The sequence below is a fragment of the Saccopteryx bilineata genome, chromosome 3, assembly GCF_036850765.1.
Source record: "Saccopteryx bilineata isolate mSacBil1 chromosome 3, mSacBil1_pri_phased_curated, whole genome shotgun sequence".
Classification (NCBI taxonomy): Eukaryota; Metazoa; Chordata; class Mammalia; order Chiroptera; family Emballonuridae; genus Saccopteryx; species Saccopteryx bilineata.
In genome coordinates, this window is record NC_089492.1 from 79,286,955 (window position 1) to 79,302,858 (window position 15,904).

The following is a 15,904-nucleotide window of genomic DNA, read 5'->3' on the forward strand; positions in this document are numbered from 1 at the left end:
AATGCTAGCAACTATTACGATCGTCAAAGGTGACGTTAAGAAAGCAACTGTTTCATTCTAAGCCTTTAAACTAAATTAAAACTAAATTTAAACTTAACTTTTCGGCTTTCTTCCCAAAGTAAGCTTTATTTTACTGCTCAGAATACTCCACACTTTCTTTTCAAAACAGTTCAAGAAAATAAAGTTCTTACAAATAACTGAAGGGAGAGATTTAAGCCAAATGTGTTATGTATCAATGCTTCTCAAACTGGAACGCGCAGAGCAGTCCCCTGGGTGCCTTGTGAACTTACCGGTTCTGGCTCCTTAGGTCTGACATGCAGCCTGGACTCTGCATGTCGAACAGGTTCCTGCATGATCCGGACACTGCCTCTGTGCCAAGCAGACCGTGGGTGGTCTACCATATACTACTCCGCATTCTACTCTCCACATTAAATGCCTTTAGCTGCCTGCCATTAACACTGACATTCCATTATGTTGATGAATTGTACAATGGCTGGATCCGTAGCTTTGGTGTTTTAAGCCCTGCAAACGAAATGCCCCAAAAAGGACATGAGAAATCTACATATACGCACATGAAAAGAGAGAAATTGGAAATAAATGGAAGGTAACAGGTAGACGTGATAGCCTTTAATCTTAGGATCTGCTTTGCTTCACTGATGGGAATCTGAGGGTTTCAAGGAAACTGGTCACCCAGATTCCTTGTTGGTTGAATTTCACTTTCCTCAAGTATGAAACGGAATAGATCCTTGGTATGCAAAGAAATTAATAATGTTAAGTCTACGCACTAATAATGAATGTATGGCTAAGTTTTCTTTTTACTAGGTATTTTGATTAATTATCATGACAGTTGTCTTCAGCATGGAGGTCAGTGGATCACTAAGTATGTCTGTAAAATTGTTAAGCAAGCTACTAAATGTGTTCATGACACTGCTGGTGAACATTTACTTGAATTTTGCTTGACTCATTTGGTTTCTAGAGGTTTCATCTCAACAAAGCATGTTCTTCATTTTGACCTTTGTAAGGGATTTGAAAGATGTTCATGGAATGTAGAAAAACATTCCTTAAAAAAAGGACATCAGACAAAATAAGACAAAGCGGATGGCAGGGGTGGGGGAGGATGATACAAGTTGAAAGTTTTAGGAATTAAGTAAGAGCACATTTGATAATTATGCCCATTCGGTGTCTGCTTTGTACCTGGGGTAAGGTGTGCCGGGGCTCTTTGCTAAATCCCTTTACACTCAACGTTAATGAAGCCTGAACCAAAGCCGCAGAGTGTTGTCAAGTTTCATGGCCACTTACGCTTCCAGGCGATTCACAGGTATTTTGACACTTAACTACTGGGAGTTTTGATGGAAAAAGAAAGAAAGCTAACAGAAGAAAAGAAATGGGTGTCTGTGGCTCAGCAGACAGAGCTCAGGCATTTGCAGAGTTGGCTGATGGATCTGAGTCTGTAGAACCGCTCCCAGGCAGCTCAGCTAGAGGACGGGTACCTCGGCCCTGAAGCTCGGAGCCTACACCTTTACTGTGACACTGATGACAGGTGCTGTGGGTAGCTGTCAGTCTGTCTGTCCTCTGAGGTCATGGAGAACACAAACTATGTCCTACTGCTCACCGCATCATTAGCATGGTTCCTGGCACCTCCTATATGTTCAGTAATTATTTGATCAATGAAAACAAATGATTTGTGGCATTTTTATTTATTTTTCTTATAATGTTGATCACAAGAGACAGTAAAATTTTTTTAAAGAAGGGCACCTCAGTATGGATACATGCACACTGTCATCACTTCAGTTTCGGCTGGGGAGAAAGCAGTCACAGATGATGATCGGCTTACGAGGTAATTAGGAGGAAGTTCAAGATTCCACTTTTATTTGTCCTTGCGGACAGAGCCCAGGAGCAGAGTATTTTCTGCTAACAAATAGGAGTCCGGCCAACCAGTGATCTTTGCATTAGCATTCTAATAACCAGAGGCCAACGTGCCACAGTGGCGTGTCAGGACTAATTTATGAAAGTAGGTTCACAGGCTCATTAAAATGGTCACAATTCAGTGACCACTCAGTAAAATGAGACTATGGTTTCAGTCCTGTAACAGTGAATATTTTAACATACCATTAAGGACATATTTCAGACGTTAAAACTAGCTTTGATTCTGCGGAGGGGAAAAACAACAAGATTAGAAGGCCATTCACTTCTGTACAAACCTGGCTCACTCAGTGTTGGGCTCGAAATGCCTCCAGTGTTCCCATTTGCAAGCACGGGGTAGGCTGAGCCTGTGTTTGCAGGGCTGGTATATTCTTTCTTGGAAAGAGGTGCCCTTCCGGGCAGCCCCATCTAGCCACAGGTTGTGAACCTACCTGGCCAAGGAATGGCAGGCAGCTCGGCTGAGATTCAAATGTGTCTCCCCCATCACTGCCAAACAGCACCCCCCACCAGTGCCACATCAATCACTTGGCCTCCCTCCTGTGATGTCAGAACTCCTGGGGACACAGAGCACATCGCATTACACACTGCTTTCTGCAACTGGGATGAGTTTGAATGGCAGAGATGTCCAAATCTCATTAAGAGCCATGAGACAGTAGGGAAAGTTCTAGACTTAGTCTGGTGGAGTTGTGGTTCCGGGCTGTCACTGACATTCAGACTGTCCCCTGTCTCTTAGGGCAGAGATCCCTGGTCCCTCCAGATCAGATCCTGGCAATGAGCCAGGCTTGAGAGTAAAGACACTTGTCATGAACCAAGCTAACAGCATTATTATGGGAGCCATTTAACTTCTCCCTGTCTCTGACATCTATGCACTTGATGTGGGAATAACAATCCCCACTCTTCTTACTTCACAAAATTGTTCTGATGATCTAAACTAATAATAACTGCAAAACACATTTTAATGGTATGGTGCTTCTACTAGGGTAATGGATGGTTTTATGCATTCACTTGTCAAAACCAACAGACTGTTTTCTTTATCTCTTGAATTTTTATTCAGTGGAACAGGAATGAACCCCTAAATCTTCCAAATGTGAACAATAAAAGACTCTGAATGACTTTTCCTGGCAGTCTCCATGACACGGCTGAATTATTTAAGCCTTTATTTAATTCCGGGGAAGAAAGGAAAACAAAAATAGCCCATGAGTAATGATATTACTTTTTATGAATTCATTTAGGAAAAAAATTGTTTTTTGCATTTTTGTTCTCCATCTAAAAAAATCACATTGGTAATGTGGATGCCTTATTATTTTATTAGGTAGATATACTTTAATGTCAAGGTTAAGTTTCTCTAGATAGAGATATGGCATATCTCTAGATATGCCACAGGGACCGTGAGTGGCAGAGGTAGGGAGCAAGTGTTCATTTATTGTAACAGTGTAAATAATATATAACTTAAAAGATTAAATTGATGTTTTTTAAGTAACAATATTCCAGATTGAATACATGGCAAAGAAATAAATATAAAATATTTTTCTAAATATGTCAGGGTGTCTCATAAACCCAGTGTTCTAGGGACTCCATGTTTGGCTGGACATTAATAGGGGTGCCATCCAAAATACCTCTGTGTTCGCACACATATGAAAACATTGGAGGGAAATGTAACTGAATGATCATTTGTCCAGAATCTTATATTTTCATATCCATTACAAATACCTAAGAAAGGAATATATAATATGGCATTTTAAGCACTTACTTTACCATGATTTATATGTTTAGCAACATACCTAAGAGCATCTTCCCAAACATCGTTTCGATAAACGCCCTGTGAGTCAAATGCTGACCAAGAGTGTTTGGCTGGACACATCAGCCATGTAGGGATACACCCACTACCTGTGTAAGTTGAGTTGACCAATAGACTCGTTGAGCACCGGCTAGACAAACAACCCTGGGCGGAAGGCTGATGGGCATGAGAAGTGGAGTGGAAGGATGGCTGCCCTGCAGAAGTCTCACATCCAAGGAGTGGTCAGTAGTCAGCACTATTGGGACAATATAATAAGTGAGAGGGTGCAGCAGAGAGCACAGTCAGACCTGTGTGGGTGTGGAGTCAGAGGTATCTTCCCAAGAGTAAAAGCATAAAATAATAGGATACTGTTACTATCATTTTAAACAGTCCATTACCAAGAATTGGCCATGGAAATATATTTCTACGAGTAGCCTGTCACCTCTGAGGATGACGCTTTGCAGCAGCACCTGTCTCTCTTGGCCACATCGCATATACCTTATATCTGAAGAGCTTCAGCAAACTGACTCTTCCCAGTACTGTAACTTTCTAGTTATATCTGTCACAGTAGGTTGACGTTGCTTATTTGGTTTAAAACTAAAGAAGGAAAGGAAATTCACTACATTTTTAGGCTATTTAACATATTTTAAGTAATTCACTGTGAAAAGATATAGTTAGTAGCACAACAGAATATTTTTTACCTTTTTATTGACTTTATTGGGGTGACATTGGTTAATAAAATTATATAGGTTTCAGATGTGGAATTCTTTACCACTTATCATCTGTATATTGTACTGTGTGTTCACCACCCCAAGTCAAGTTTCCTTCCATCACCATTCGTCCCCCCATACCTTCTTCTACCTCCCCCCACAGAATGTTTTTCAGTTCTTTTATCTGAGGTTTAATATTAAAAGGATAATTTTAGAGTAAATTTTTATTTTCCCCATGTGGGTTTTTTTCATGCTAACTTGAAATGTTGAAACCTCAACATAAATATGGGTTTTGTTCTATACGCCTCTCGGTTGATCCTTACGGGAGCTCATAATGTCACATGGCCCTCTTCCCTCTGGGGGGAGATCTGCCATGTCCAGTTGTCTCCTGGTCACGGGCAAAGCTTTAGCTCCCTCTGCTCTGTCCCTGTGCCTGGAAAAGGGTCACAGGGGTTCCTCCATACAGGTGAATCCAAACAGACTCATCAAGAGACAGTTTTCTAAGTGTGCTTATCTAGTTTGACTAACCCTTTCTACAAATATGTAATTCTAATACACAGATGCTAGCGTCTACCAGCTTAGTATGTGGGTATGTCAAGAGGTATGTCTGGCCCTGGCCGGTTGGCTCAGCGGTAGAGCGTCGGCCTGGTGTGCGGGGGACCCAGCTTCGATTCCCGGCCAGGGCACATAGGAGAAGCACCCATTTGCTTCTCCACACCCCCCTCCTTCCTCTCTGTCTCTCTCTTCCACTCCCGCAGCCAAGGCTCCATTGGAGCAAAGATGGCCCAGGTGCTGGGGATGGCTCCTTGGCCTCTGCCCCAGGCACTAGAGTGGCTCTGGTTGCACCAGAGCGATGCCCCGGAGGGGCAGAGCATCGCCCCCTGGTGGGCAGAGCCTTGCCCCTGGTGGGAGTGCCGGGTGGATCCCGGTCAGGCGCATGCGGGAGTCTGTCTGACTGTCTCTCCCTGTTTCCAGCTTCAGAAAAATACAAAAAAAAAAAAAAAAAGAGGTATGTCTGCATAACAAGTAGGAATGAACCAAGATTTTGTGGACTGTCCCAAAAGAGTTTATTAAATGATTAAACTTATATCTTTCCTTGAGGATACTATAAGATTTCTAAATGTTAGTATTTGGTATGAATCCATTTGCAAACTCAACAATTTAAGAAATGACACTTTATTTTCTGTATCTTAATGTTTTGCTCCAAAGCCCCTATCTTATGAGAGTGGCATAAGATGGAGCCTTGCTCATTCTTCTTGCCCTAGCTGTGAGTCACCTGTACACTGCCTGGACAATCAGGGAAGAAAGCTGCAGAGGTCTCTGTCACTAACCACGGAGTGTACTGTTAAGATGCCAATTGCCTGGTCTTTATGGTACCTTCAAGGCCAACAACTCCTGAGACATGACAACCTGAGCTCTAGCTTTCTGAAGACACAATTAAACCTTGTATTTATAAAGTTCAGTACAAAGGAAATGCTCATTCGTGTGGTCCTGGACAAGTCTTTATGTTCACTGATTATCTGGGCTCCCTGCCCACTGTCCCTTGTCCCCTGATTACAGCCAACACTTTCCTCATCCCTATCCACTACCACCAGATTTTGGATGATCGTCCTAAAGCAGTATGGTAAATATATATTTTCATATTTCAGAATAAATTTCTATACACTCAGAGGGAAATTATGCGCTATTCAGTGTCTATAAGGATATTTCTTGCTAGCTTCTTAAAAAGAGATACATTATATTTTATCTGGGAACTTTGGCTGTCTTCACTGAGGGTGCCTCATCCATCCCTGATATGGGAAATAGACATCTTTCCTTTCTTTTCTTGCAAAATAATGTCCCTTACTTCTTTCAAATTTTTCTTCATGTTTGCCTCTTTGAGATTATCCTTTTTATCATTCTTTGGAAATTTTAACGGTATCTGATCTAGTGGTTTATGTCATTTCCCAAACCTTTGCCACTCAACTTTTTAATTTCTTATGTTTTACACATTCATTTTAAAGATGGAGATTCATCAATCATATGCTCTTGTTTTATCTTAGTGACTTTATCAGAGTTTTGATTCCTGAAGCAAAGAATATGCTCTCTCCTTAATATTTCTTTCTGTATCTCTCTCTACTCTCCTCTCTTTCTGTCTCTATTTTTAGTTAGCATTCTTAATTCCCCTATCTGGTCAACAGGTTCAACATTTTCTTCTGCCATACTACTCATCATCTTCCAATGAATTATGTATTATTTTTACTTACTGTGTCCGTTGCCACCAGTCTGCTCCCCCCATAGAAGCTGGTTTCCACAAGGGCATGGAGCTAACCTGCTCATTGCCTGACATACCTCTAACAGTGCCTGGCCCAGAGTCAGTGCTCAACGAATATTGTTGAATGAATGAATGACGCATAATGTTTGCACAAATGGCAAAAGTAAATAAATAAATAAAATGGTTTACTCTCCTCAGATGGTTTCATATTTTCGTAATCCATTGTATTTTATTTTGTGTTTCCAGATATCAACATGGCAGGAGAACCCAAACCCTACAGACCAAAACCTGGAAATAAGAGGCCCCTTTCTGCACTTTATAGGTGAGTAAGCATGCACAGGTTACGATATGTCCTAGTGAGAATGGCCAGCTTTAAAAAGCAGCACACATAACATGCAAGGAAGTGCACGAGGAGCAATGCTGACCGGCAGTGAGTACAACACAATGCGGGCTCTCAACACCTGTGCACGTTGCACAGCACTGGCTGGATACTGGATGCCTCACCTTCTCTTCTAACTCAGACAACCTGCTGCAAGAGAGTTCTCTAATAGAACCTAGTGAGAATCTCTCATGCCTGCCTGGCAAGTGGTGGGAAGGCCATGTTTGTTGACGACCGCATGCCAAGTACTGCAGTGTTTGCTCTCACCTAATTGTCACAGCGTGCTGCAGTGCAGGAAGTCCTCCTCCCCTCTCCAGGTCAGGAGCCCCACGTGCAGTTTCTGAGCGGTGTCCCTGGTCACACCCCTGGGAAATGAGGGCGCAGGTACTTCAACTCATGCTTCCGATGCCACACCCCCATTCCATCCTGCTGATCATTCAGCCTCTTTTGTGACAAAGTACACATTCCCCCAAACAACAATACAGTCTTTCTCTTCTCCAAAGAGACGTCTCTGATTCCTTGAACCTTTCCTGACATTCTTCGGTTTGAGTTCCTTTGACATTCTGGCCTTTCCTTCACGCTTCTGTTTACCAGGACCACACCTGTCATCTCAGTCCCCGCAGACAGAGTAGGCTACATTTAGAGTTCCTATTGTTCTGTGTTTCTGAGATTAAGTAAAATTCAGTCGTTTGGGGGAAGAAAACAGAAGTAAACTATCGGAACTTCAGTTTTTTTAAAACTAGCTACTTTGAAAAAAACTCATGTTCTGCTATTAAGCTGTGTGCCCCATTTCACATATTTTTTTCTATTGCTTTCTTTGCCTTTGAGTGCTGACTTTGTATGACTTCTCGCTAAATCCCATTAGACACAGCCAGCTGTCCCGGTCTGTTGAGATCTCCTATCATCTTAATTGATTCAGCCTCTCCCAGATTGAGATCTTCACTCCATCAGTGTCCACATCCAGCGAGCGCCTGTGAGTGTTGGACAGGCCCCCTTGTCCCCTGATATCATTTGGATTAAGGAGAACTGAGTTATCCTGTCACCACCGATTATGTTCTGATACAGTGCAGCCTGCTCAGAAGAAAGCTTGGAGCTCTGTCCTTGTCTTTGTTCTCCAAAGATCAGCATTCCTTTCCTCCTAGCCACTTGCTGCCTCGGTTGGTTCCCAAACTATTAGAAAATAAAAGGGTCAGAGCTAGGTGACTTCTGAGGACCCGTTTATGTCCGATGCCCCAGGGCTCTCTAATGAAAGAAAGACCATCAAAGATCTTAAAATATATATGGGAAGTGTATCTTAATTGATAGTATTTTTATTGTGTGATTTTATTTAATTTTAACTGAAAATGTTTATGTAAAAATGGAAAGGTAAACAACTTAACAAACGTTGATACTTGGTCTTAAGGCAGTATCTATGTGAGAGGTAGGAGGCAGAGTCACCCACCCAAGAAAATGTTTATACAGCTGAGAAATGCAAATTATTTTTCCAATCAAATGCATTTTTAAGCAGATGCACAGAGCAGGCAGGGAATGCAGAACATTTGAAAAGCCAGCATTCCAGCTGAAAAGCCAGCCAATGAATGGCTTTCTTTCTTATCAAAGAGTTCCCACTGCCTGTGCAACAATGTTAATTTCCCCCATTTTTCCTGTTTTTGGAGTGATTTGATTTTCTTGTAAGAGACAGGTACCATAAGAAGAAACAAATGCCTTTGTCACTGTTATTTCTCCATTACGGAGGCAGGTTGAATTGTGAATTCAGAAGAGCTGGAAGCAGAAGTTTATTTCAATCTGGCATAGTGTACACTAACCACAATAGCAGCAAAATGCGTGTTTATGCTGTTTTCATCTGTTTACACAAATGGAGGTTGGATGCGGTGAAATTGCCAACTGGTGACTATGGGAACAAAGAAAGCGGAGCGCCTCAGAGAAAGCCGTTCATGCACACGCTGTCTCGTTCTTACATAAGCTTAGTAATGATACCTCCCTTTTGTGAGGACAGCGATGTTTTTCTGTCATTATTCATCTGTTTGCCACTGAACTCCAGGTTGGTGTCGTGTGCTGGGCTTCATAGATGAGGAGGGTCAGCTGCTGAGACAATAAAGGCTTTGCCTGAAGTCAGGTAACAAGATTAGGGACTGAACTCTGGTTTGCAGCCTTCAGGTCTGGTGATCTTGACACTAGCTTCCAGCTGTCTCCTCACCTGCTACTGTCTAAGCGGCACAGGTTACGAAAGGCAGAGATTCCTGCCTACCAGAACCAGTAATCAGTTACGTTTCTGTCCCTGGGTACACTGTGTGTCACATAAGGACATGCATCACCGCCTATTTGCATGACCAGAAAGCACAGGTGTGCACCGGGCTCTTTAGCTAACATATGGGTCTTGCCATTTTCTTGATAGGGTGGGGCTGAATAGTTGCGGCAAAAGCAGCCAGCTGGCACAGGAAGGTAGATGTGGCAGCAGCTTGCAAGGGAGCGATTTCCACCTTTCTTACTGTCCTCTGCAGCTTTGGGTCTGTTTCCTTCTCTGTAAAATGAACGGGCTGGGACCATTTCATTTGTTCGTTCATTCATTCCTACAAGACACATTTATTGTATGTTCACTACAGTCTGGGCACTGTGGTAGCTGATCTTGGCAAATGATACAGGAAAAATGCCAAGGCTGCTTGGTGAGGAGAGAACATAGTATATAAAAGCAACTCATTTTTGTGGTTCTAGGGAAAGCTCCGATATACGTTTGTGCCCTGCGCTGCGCTCTGTATCTGTTTGCTCAGTCAGGGGTGGGAATGGCCTGCCATCCGACCTTCCTCTCCATCTGTGTCCCTGTCCTCTCCACCGTCCACCACAGAGCAGTGTCTACACGGAATAGCCATGGAGCCTTGTTCCCTCTCGGAACCGAGTTTTTGATCTAGCCAGACAGGCTGCTCTAAGCAAGTAGCATATGCTAAATTAACATGCATACGGAGAACTCACAAAAACTTTTTAAAACATTGCCAAGCCTGCACAGTATTTCCTTCCTAAGTGAGTTAGGTGTGCACATGAAATGGTCACTCAGCAGACTCCGCGGCACAGGCACAGCCACAGAGACCAAGGAGAGCATCTCGTGGTGGGAGGTGAGATGAGCCACTTGTAAGGAATGCATAACAGGGACGGTCCAGTGGCCAGGACTGCCCGGATCCCTATCAGCCTGCTTCTCGGATGGAGATACGTCCGTTATCCTGCAGACAACAGGGGTCATGTGAATGTCTTGAGTGAGTGGAAATGGGGTATAGCATGAAAGACATGTCCAAGGGTTCCTACTTAGGCCACTGAGGGAGGGAGATCACATGGCTCTGATACAAGAAATAAGGAAAACGTGATAAGTAGCTGGCTTGGGTTTAGGGTTGGGGAAGGACGCAGAAAGAAATTATTTCTGCCTTAGGAGTTCATAAAGGTAGATAATTCATGAAAATATCACTTGCAATAAAAATGTCTCCCATTGGAGACTGGTTGTCTAGGAAAAATAGTCATTTGTGAACATTCCATAAACAGGGGACCTCATCCTAATGGTGGTAGCAAATGTGTTCTCTGGAGAAAAATATTGTAACTTTTAATAACTTGATGCTTCACATGTGCTGTGTCCATTGCACCATGTCTGTGGCATTACCAAATAATGATTCTCTCCCCAGTGAGTTTCCCAGCACGCCAAGTTCTAGTTCTAGTGGCTAAGTGACAAGAATTGTGTGATGGTTTCCCTTCTGCTTGTGAATGAGACAGACCTTTCCTCTCTGATGTGAAGAGAGCAGACAACTTATCAGAGCTGACCAAGAACAGGTTTTCATTCACAACCGAGAGGCAGCTGTCCCAGGTCAGGAAGACACAGAAAACAATGCTTTACCCACCTCATTGCACAGATGGTACCAGGTGTCATTCCCAGATGTGGTCTGTGAGGCTCCACAGATGCCTTTCATATCAACCTTCCCACCATGGGAATCAAGACTGTCACTGCAAGTAACTTCAAGACTCCTTAAGACGGTCACAGGATAAGCTCTAGTATCTCACTTACGGTCACCACAGTGGTGGTGGTAGCCGTGGATGTGGACCATGTTACAGGAACTTTGGTGGTCAAAAACTTCCAGAACAAGGGCCGAGCAAGGTGACTGTGTGACTGTGCCGCAAAGTCTGGTGATCTGACATTTGGTCTTCATGAGTCCTGTTGTCATCCTGCCCGGTGACTCTGTCACATCATGAGAAAGGAGACCCTCAGGGGACCCAATATGTCCCCTAGAACCTTGAACGGAAACTAAAGTACTAGAAGCTAATTTCAGCTAACACTGAAGGACAAAAATCAACCTGGAGGAGGTCTCCTGGACATCTCTGCTGCACCCGCTCGCTCTGGGTGGTGACCAGTTACTGATTGATTATTGCATGTAGTTTCTGTCCCCTTTTATAACGTCAAGGATAATACACATTCGCTTTCAGAAGCTTCATATTTACGGTATCGATGTCTCCCTCTGCACTGGGAACGGCTTTCTTTCCCCTGCCCCATCAGGTGGGCCCACTCGGAAAGCCATCCAGGAGTGAACTCTGGTGTTCGTGGAGCATTGGGAGCTCAGGGAAATGTGGCTCCTGTCCCTGCACTGCCGCTTGTCCTTCTGCAATGGACACAAGCCCCAGTGCTGACATGCCTCCCGGGGTCAATTTGAAAGGAGGTTGTTTGAGTTCTTTGTGTATATGGTATATTAACTCCTTATTGGGTGTATCTTTGGTGAATATCTTCTATTTGGTAGGCTGTCTTTTTGTTTTGTTGATGATTCCCTTTGCTGTGAAAAAACTTTTTAGTTTGATAGCCCCATGTGTTTCATTTTTTTATTTGTTTCTCTTACACAAGCAGATATATCAATATATATATTACTAAGAGTGTTATCAAAATGTTTACTGGATATTCTTCTAAGAGTTTTATGGTTTTAGTTCTTACATTTAAGTCTTTAATCTATTTTGAGTTTATTCTTCTATATGGTTTAAAAAAATAGTCTAGTTTCTTTTTCTTTTTTTTTTTTACTGTTTATTGACTAAACCAGTGGTAGTCAACCTGGTCCCTACCGCCCACTAGTGGGCGTTCCAGCTTTCATGGTGGGTGGTAGCAGAGCAACCAAAGTATAAATAAAAAGATAGATTTAACTATAGTAAGTTGTTTTATAAAGATTTATTCTGCCAAACTTAGCAAAAAATCGATATAAAGTACTTGGTAAGTAATTATTATTGTATGCTTTAACTTGCTGTAACTCTGCTTTATAAATTGTATAAAGCAAAGTTACTTCCCTACTTTATAAATCACCATTACTGTGGAACCGGTGGGTGGTTAGAAAATTTTACTACTAACAGAGATACAAAAGTGGGTGGTAGATATAAAAAGGTTGACTACCCCTGGACTAGACTGTCCATTCTTCGTTGTATATTCTTGCCTCCTTTGTCATAGATCAGGTGACCATATATGTGTAGCTTTATTTTGGGGCTTTCTACGTTGATCTATGTGTCTGTGTTTATGCTAGTACCATGCTATTTTAATCACTATGGCCTTATAGGATAATTTGATATCAGGTAGCTTGATACTCTAAGTTCATTGTTCTTTCTCAAGCTTGAATGTAAAGTGAAAAAAAAATAGAGTAAGTTGTTGCAGGGTCTGTGTAGAGCCACAGTCTCTTTTTGCTCCTGATCCAATCTTTCCAACCAAACTACAGTCATGGAAAAGTGTGATTGCCAATATCCATAAGAGAAGAAAATTCTAAATATCTACTTCTAACATTCAAAGCTGAATAGCCACACATCTGGGTTACTGAGAATGAGTTCTCTTTAATTCACACTTCCCGAGAGAACATGACCACCTGTTGAAACAGAAAAGGACCCACTCATTCCCATTTGGGATGGTTATAATCATGCAAATGTCTTACATATGTATGTTTGGTGGAAAGAGTGTTAGACAGTCCTGTCTCCTAAAGGAAGAATAGAAGTTTCCTCCATGGTGATATATTTAAGGAGCCTGGATCTGTTACAAATGCTCTACAAATCTTAGTTATTCTCCTCGTTATGATTATTTAAAGAAAAGGGTCTATAATAACATATTTAAAGAAGTTATTTTAAGTGAGCCTTGAGCTATGATAATGTTACTAAAACTCAACACAGTCAACTACGCAGGTTAACATTTCCCATAATTGCCTAAAGAAGAAATTTCCTTAAACAGGATGTTTATTTAAAGTGTGTGACTCATATTTTACACTAAGCAAATGTCATTTATAAACCTTTTAATTTAAAACGTTTGAAGAAGCGCTGAAACCACACCCACTGGAACAGCCCTGCTGCAGGCACTTCTCTGCAAGTGAAAGAATGGCCGACCCACAGTCTTCTGTCACGTTTTTCTGCATAAAGACCCATGCGTCATAAGGTAGTTCTATTTTCAGTTTTTTGAGGAACCACCATACTTTCTTCCATAATGGTTGTACTACTTTACACTGTTGGTGGGAATGTAAAGTAGTACAACCATTATGGAAGAAAGTATGGTGGTTCCTCAAAAAAATGAAAATAGAACTACCTTATGACCCAGCAATCCCTCTACTGGGTATATATCCCCAAAACTCAGAAACATTGATACGTAAAGACACATGCAGCCCCATGTTTATTGCAGCATTGTTCACAGTGGCCAGGACATGGAAACAACCAAAAAGCCCATCAATAGATGACTGGATAAAGAAGATGTGGCACATATACACTATGGAATACTACTCAGCCATAAGAAATGATGACATCGGAACATTTACAGCAAAATGGTGGGATCTTGATAACATGATACGAAGCGAAATAAGTAAATCAGAAAAAAAACAGGAACTGTATTATTCCATACATAGGTGGGACATAATAGTGAAACTAAGAGACATTGATAAGAGTGTGGTGGTTACGGGGGGGAGGCGGGAATGGGAGAGGGATAAGGGGTGGGGAGGGGCACAAAGAAAACAAGATAGAAGGTGACAGAGGACAATCTGACTTTGGGTGGTGGGTATGCAACATAATTGAACGACAAGATAACCTGGACTTGTTATCTTTGAATATATGTATCCTGATTTATTGATGTCACCCCATTAAAAAAATAAAATTAAAAAAAAAAAAAGACCCATGCGTACCTTCTTGCATATGGAAAGAGCAGGGTGTTGTAAAGGGAGGCTGGGTTGTACAGTTCCTTAATGCCAAGCATCCTTCTCTAAAGCTTTTTGAAAGACTTCAGTTTTATTTATTTGATTAGAGGTAGTTCATGATAAAAATCAAAGGGAACAAAATCATGCACTGATTTTAAGAAGAGGTAACTAATAAGAATCAGGAATCAGGAGAAGCAGGGGGTGACATGGGGTGGGGTGAGCAGGTAGGATCAGGCAAAATATACTTAGAAAACCTATGCAATAATAAAGTATTATAAGTGAACATCTGACTTAGTTTCGAGACTCCTGGCAGCCCAAGCAAAAAGGGGATGCATGGGGATTTATGTAACTGTCCATTAAAAGGGAGTGTTCTAATGGGATGAGAAACTGTTTATTTTCCTAACTTTCTCTTCTGAGAGGACCTATCACATATGAAATCATCTAACCAGAGTAGTAAATACCACCCTCAGTAGCAGTCATAACACACAGAGTTACACACACCAAATGTTTTAAACTAATGGAACTCTCCTTGTGAGTCTGTCAGTAAAAGCCGAGGATAAACTGCAGTAGGACAAGCCACTGCTTTCCTTTTCGCTTCTCCCAAGGCAGTTGACCATCCTGTGACAAACGGAGGGATCTCAAAAATTTGCGTGACATTCTAAGATGGCTAGACCTACAGAGCAGCTGGGTTCAAATTACCCACAGAGCTGTGTACCAGCAGATAGAGGGAGCAAGAGCGAGCTGACCCCGGGTTGGTCTGTCTTCCCAGTCCCAATGGCTAGAAAAAGAGACCACACTTGGGTGTTCACGACCTTCCCTTAGTACTCCCCCCTGGGTTGAGGAGAAATGCACAGGAATGGTCAGCATGAGGGAAGGGGCTGAAATTCCACTGCCTCCGGGCAGTTGGCTGGTATACACAAAGATGGGTTACTCTTCTTCTAATCGCTAACTTTGCTATTATGAAAGACTTGCTTTCTTTCATTTGTGACAACAGGATTTTCTGTTGGACAGAGCTCCTCATTAGCAGGACTGGAGGGTGCTGGCCCCTTGTGCCACGTGCTCTCTGTGTCTCACTTGGTCTGTGTTCCAGGTGCTTTGCATGAGGGGGCATTAAAGTAAGAGTGCCAACAGTACCAACACACCCCTGCCTCCAGGGTGAAAGGGGATGGGGGTCCTTGTGTGGGGGGTCAGGGGGGCAGTGGGAAGGGCTGCAGCCTGGGAGGAAAGTGCTTGCTGGACTTTAAACCCTCGCAAGGTAGAGTCAGTGCTGATTTTGTCCCTTTTCATCATTGTAGCTTTCTGATCATTATCTTGAGATTCAGTGATCAATTATTCTAGAAGAGCCCTTGGCACAGAATTGAGGGCCTTGAGCCTCCAACCTAAGACATATTTGTATGTTGGTTGTTTTTCACTTTGAAGAGTTACTTTATTCCTTCTTTTGCCCATAGGGGCTCATTTTCCTCTGTCTTTGCCATCTACACATTAAGTTCAAGACTCCAGGATGCGTCTCCCAGTCCAAGGCAACGTGGAAGAGAGCATGAAATATAAATTTGAAATGTGTCCTAAAGTCTTATTTTTAAATGAACCAAAGACCAAAATAAGAAAAAACCTTAAGTATGGGAATGGTACCCTCTCTTTAGACTGTTTCTAATAGAATTAAAAACAAAATCTTCCAACCCAGAAATCCTCTCCACAAAAGGA

The 15,904-nt window shown here is 42.3% G+C and overlaps 1 protein-coding gene across 7 annotated transcripts in view; it reads left to right on the top strand.

The window, feature by feature from the left end:
• The window catches only part of RALYL (RALY RNA binding protein like), a 632,627-nt gene that overhangs the window by 478,533 nt on the left and 138,190 nt on the right, over positions 1 to 15,904 (top strand). For all 7 annotated transcript variants that reach the window (XM_066266414.1, XM_066266415.1, XM_066266409.1 and 4 more), the window contains one exon: positions 6,911 to 6,986. In XM_066266414.1, coding sequence (XP_066122511.1) covers positions 6,911 to 6,986 — 76 coding nt within the window. The remainder of the gene's footprint in view (positions 1 to 6,910; positions 6,987 to 15,904) is intronic.